The sequence below is a fragment of the Phodopus roborovskii genome, unplaced genomic scaffold (assembly GCF_943737965.1).
Source record: "Phodopus roborovskii unplaced genomic scaffold, PHOROB, whole genome shotgun sequence".
Lineage (NCBI taxonomy): Eukaryota > Metazoa > Chordata > Mammalia > Rodentia > Cricetidae > Phodopus > Phodopus roborovskii.
In genome coordinates this window covers 50091415-50096993 of record NW_026126511.1, presented here as the reverse complement: position 1 = coordinate 50096993, position 5579 = coordinate 50091415, and the positions used below count along the sequence as shown (strand labels likewise).

The following is a 5579-nucleotide window of genomic DNA, read 5'->3' as shown; positions in this document are numbered from 1 at the left end:
CCATTTCTAGATAAAATGAAAATTCAGTTTTTAGTTATTGTGGAATTTGACAATTCTGTCAAAGGTAAAGCCAACCCTCTTGGTTTAAATAAAAAACAATCTAAGGCTGCAAAGATAACTGGTGAAAATGGAGAATATACTCCAAAAAAGAGCATACTAGCTTAAAAAAAAAAGTCTCAGTCTCAAAAAAAAAAAAAAAGAAAGAAAGAAAGAAAGGGAAGGGAAGGGAAGGAAAAGAAAGAAAAGGAAAGAAGGAAAGGAAAAAAAGCAAAGTAAATAAGCAATTCTCCAGCAGTCCCTGTTTAGAATAAATATAATATTCACATAGCCACTATACTCCATGAAGAAAATATATTTTTATTGAGTTTTTATTCAGACATGTTTCAACTTTTATTAATAAAATTCAATAAATTTGATTCCTTAATCATAAAAACCTTCTGTATACATTGTTTACATGTTGCCAAAATTTCCACTCACAACATCACAAAAACTTCACTGACTCTAAGAATAGAACCATCACACAGATGGGAGGAGCTAATTGGCATACATCCAAAGAGTGAATTATAGATATGCATAATTTATTTGGCACTGTTCTTAATATTGTAGCATTTTCTTGTCAGAAACAGGCACTCAGGACTCAGTCACAATGCATCAGAATTTGCTATTCACATTTTAATCTGCTTTTCATCGTCAAGCAGTAACCAGTTTGAAGAAACAATCCACAACCCGGCTTCAGAATAGAGTTCAAACCCTCCACCTTCTTTAAGTAGGTTCATTATGGTGATTTTTTTTTCAGTTGTGGAGAATGTCAAGAAGAAACAACCTAAATAAAATACCCTTTAATGCACTCGAAGACATGTGGCTCCTCAGAAGCTCAAAGGGGGTGTAAGCTTGTGATTATCCTGACAAGAATTACAGAATAAAGAGTACACTTCAAGTTGTCCAGATTGCATTAGTAATCAAGTGAGAAGGTTCTAGAATGTTTACATTTAAATATAAACCCTAGAATTCATGCAATTCTTCCTATGACTACAACAGACTTAGGATTTTGGTTCTATTCCAGCAGGCAACTTAACTTTGTTTTAACAATTTGTTTGTTTTAGTTTGTTTTTTGTTTCCTTTTGTTGTTGGGTTTTTGTTTGTTGGTTTGTTTGAGACAGGGGTTCTCTGTATAGTCCTGGCTATCCTGAAACTCACTATGTAGACCAGGCTGGCCTGAAACTAACAGAGATCCACCTGCCTCTGCCTCCTGAATGCTGGGATTAAAGGCATGTCCACCATGCCAGGCTAACAAATCATAAATCCCTTTGCTTCAATTAGTTAAGTTTAACTCACTAAAGCCATGCAAACCCCAGAAAGTCTATTAAGAACATGCATATCATGTTAATGAAAAGCATTACATTTTTTTAAAGTTAAACCCCCCCCCAGGAGAATTAAAAACCAATGGAACATGGATCGCTGCACTGTACACCAGAAATGGGGGATTCCCTAGTAATTTCACATATGCTAAAGCTTCACACAAAGTTTTGCCAATAATTAAGACCTTCTAAAAAATAATTTGCACAAAAAACCTGAAGTGCAAAGTAATATTACTGGACCAAAGTTCATTTGAATAATTTTAATGTAAGAATATTTTTTACATCATAAATGGGGTTTGTAATCCCAAGCAGAAACATATTCTTTCCCTCGGAGTCTGAAAAGCTATTCTAGACCATATTTCCAAATCCAGTTTTCTTTGTTGTTTTGCAGATTCTGGAGGCCTGGTAGCTAAATGGCTCCACACTAAATGTACCTGACTCTTGCTGGTAAGAACTTTCTGAAAACTGTCCATCACATAAAGAGAATGGTTTCCATGGAAATGTAAGCAGTATGGGAAAAACATTAAATCCCTGTCATTGAGTTATTCTTAAAATAATAGAGCCAGTGCTGTTTTCTGACACAAGAGAACATAAATGATCAAATTATTTTTATAGACTTTGATGACACAGGCCCCCATCCTATTTAATTGTCTATGCAAAGTTGTTATTGAGATTTACTGGAGGAAAGAAATCCCAGGTGTTACTTGGAAGAGAAACAGGCTCCTTTGGAGGAATGAGCTACCTCGGTAGCTTCTCTCAAATGTTCATTTTAAATAAAAATGTTTTTGGGCACTATGTAACATTATACTCTTCATACCAGCAAAGGCATTAAAACTGCCTTTTTAGGACATTTCCCACCTTAAGACTATTATTTATTTTGTTTTTGACTGCCCAACTCATCATCTAAAATTTGTATCTTCTGCACTTCAATATGGAACGATTTCTTTTTCAAATAATCTTTACATCCCAGAACACAGACAGACTACCAAAGCAGGGCTTGAAAAGTCACATTGCTGACTAGAAAAAAATGATGGAAATGGCCAGAAATCTGAGGAGAGATGTTCTGAATGTAAGCAAGCTTTCAACGTGTGAGTGCAGGGTCCCACTCCTCCAAATCGCCCTCAAAATGAGTATACTCCTGTCTAGTCAGCCAATATATTATTCTTAAAAACTGAAGCTTGGTCACTAGGATAAGTTGTACAAAATTTACCCTCACCCCACTCCAAATAACCAGTTCTAATCAATCCCTGAACTTCACAAAACCAGGAAAGTTGTACGACCTGAGGCCTTTAAATCTGAAGGCTCACATCCTGTAGTACTCCATTCCTTACTGCCTCCCTATTTCTTCCCAAACACACACACACACACACACACACACACACACACACACACACTCAAGTAAGACACTTTTTGTGTCTGCTGATAAATTATGAGGAATATGAACTAGATGTGCATAGGGTTTTACAGGTACTTTGTAAACATTAGAGTCACTCGGGTCCTTTGTTTCAAAAGTCTGAATCGAATCACACAGTCTACTTTCCCAGACGCGGTTCACTAGCTGCATACAGACAAAGGGCGGAGAAGAAGTCCTCATAACTGAGGTTCCGGTGAGAAGGCAAGGAGATGATCTCAGTCAGTCTGATTTGCCAGGGGAGAAAGCCTAACGTGCTGTCCACAAAGCCAAACTTCAGCACTAAATCTGGATCCGGGAAGCCCTGGGGTCGAAGCAAGCCGTCAAACATGTCCACGTTGAGATCCGCAGCCATCCGTTGCCGCTGTGCCACCAGCAGGCAGAAGTCCTGGGCAGCTCGCACAATACCTGCTTTTCCGTCTTCTGGGGACAGCACCTGCACTGTGGACTGGCAATTTAAAACTAAACCGTCTTTGTGATTACTCTCTGCCAGCTCTGCTGAGTATCTCGAACAATCTAAACCGAAAAGTTCCTGTCGTCGTTTTAAAATTTCCTCCATCAGTGTGGAATTATTTCTCTTGAAAATACCTTGGTGGTCGTAGACGCTAACGTAGGAGATCCCCACGGCCATGCACCAGACCACGATGCTCGCCACGTCGGAGAAGCTATGCTCCAGCTCGGTAATCAGCAGACCCAGGTGCACTGGCAGCTTATTCAGGGTCCAGCGGTCCACACGCCAGCGCAGCCCGCGATGCATGGCAGGCAGCGCGGCGTTCCCGTGCGGGTACCGGTGCGAGTGCGGGTACAGGCGCGGCTGCAGACTGCAACTAGGGTTCCCACGGTTCGCCAGAGGCTTGGGCAGCCACCAGACCCAGCTCCAGGCTCCCGAGCGCACGCGCAGCGCCGAGATGAGCACACGGTGCGGGCAGAGCAGTGCATGCAGTGCCCGCCACAACAGCGCGCTCAGCACCCGCTGTACCAGCGCCTGCAGCCCCGCCATCGTCCTGGGAGCCGGATGCCGCCTCCCAGCTCACAGCTGTGACCTGCTCCCGCGGCCCCACCCCCACTGCTGTGTGACTGCTTGATGATAGCCATCCAGACACAAGTAAGGTGGGATCTGGAGAGTTTTTAATAATTTTTAAAAGATTATTATTATGATGATGATGATGATGTTAATGGAGAATGTGTTGTGCTTGCTGAAGTTTCTATGCACCTTTTAGGTGCAGGAGCCGGTGGAAACCAGAAGAGGGAGCCCGGCCCTACAGAATCAGAATTACAGTAGGGAGCTGCACAGAAGCTGAGTCAAACCAGAGCCCTCTGCAAGAGAAGTGCAAGAGAGGATGAACCTGTAGCTTTAATTTTCCTGACAAATAAAAAGACTGAACACTTCAGAATTTTATTAGTCATTTGAATTTCTTTTAGATGACTAGATATTTAATTCATTTGCTCACATATATCTATTGGGTGATTTTAGAGTTGGAGAGTTTAATTAAGTCATAGGGTTATGTCACTGTTCAGCCTCCTAGGACAATGTCACTCCTCCATCAGAATAGATTTCAATCTGACCTTTAGCTGTTTCCTCTCCCCGGTGTTCACAAACTCCTTTCACTCCTCTCTGCTTTTCCAAATTCCTGTATGCCAGGTCTCAAGCCCAAGGGCAGATGGTCCCAGACACTTTATAGCAAGCTTCCTACCTTCAAATGTCATTGAGACATCTCTATCGAGTACTAGGGCATGGGTGTGGTGTGTTCCTAGGGATGGCCTCTCAGTCAGTGTTGTCCAACGTCGTCATTATTATTTAACCAAGACAATGATCTGACCTTTGCCTGTTTTAGCCCTAGGTTCCAAGTGAATCGATAGTTGAAATAATTTGGCTGGAAATAGCTTGGACGACATGAATGGTATGATTTTGTGCCGGCTCAGTGGTCTTTCATGGAAGTTTAACAGCTCTACTGGCTGACTCTAAAACTAGTAAGCCCTTAATGCATTTTCCTTTTTAGTCTGGAGTTCTCATTTAGAGTTCTAACGAGGAAGGGTTCTATGAAAACTTGTGGGTAAATTGTCTTTTCCAGTTCTAAATGTCTAATCTATAAAACATTCAGTCACTGATTCTCAGATGTAGTTAAATATAGAAGATACCTGTATTAACATATTAGTTTTGATTGTTGTGGCAAAATCCCCAAGAAATGCAACTTAAAGGAGGAATCTTTATTTTGGTTCACACTGAAGATCTTTCAGTCTATAGTCCTGTGGATCCTTGCTTCTGGAATAGGACCAGGCAGAATACCAGGGCAGGGAGCATGTAACAAAGCAAAGCCGCCAACCTTGTAAAATGGAAATAAATTTGTGAGAAGGAAGTTGGTGGTAGGACCTAGTCCTTGGCACATGCTCAGTCAGAACTAGCTCCCTTCAACTGGGGCCCATCTTCAAAGTTTTCCTCACTTCCCCAAAGCCCAGCAATGCAGGAGCATTTGTTGGAATGATGAAGTCAGAGTCCTCTGCATCTAATTCCACCTCTAAAACTGTTGTGTTGGAGACCAAGTTTTCAACAGATGGGCCTTTGGGGAACATGTCAGATCTGAACCATAAGAATATGTAAGCATGATTTCCAAGGACAAAGAAACTAGAGACAACAATTTAGACATTAGTGACTGTCACTAAACACTATGAAAGACATGAGTGACATAAATAAGGCCAGAAAGATGGTTCAGTAGATAAAGGTACTTGTGCCAAACCGGACGATTTGGGTTCCATCCATTAGAGTGAGAGAAGAGAGACAGGCCTGGAGAGGTAGCTTAGTGAGTAAGGGA

At 41.5% G+C, this 5579-nt stretch overlaps 1 protein-coding gene across 1 annotated transcript; it reads right to left on the bottom strand.

Moving 5' to 3' along the window:
• Positions 1-2890: 2890 nt before the first annotated feature.
• Positions 2891-3769, bottom strand: LOC127230052 (dehydrodolichyl diphosphate synthase complex subunit NUS1-like). Its single transcript, XM_051195170.1, has one exon. The coding sequence runs from the start codon at positions 3767-3769 to the stop codon at positions 2891-2893; it is 879 nt and encodes a 292-aa protein (XP_051051127.1).
• Between the last annotated feature and the right edge of the window lie 1810 nt (positions 3770-5579).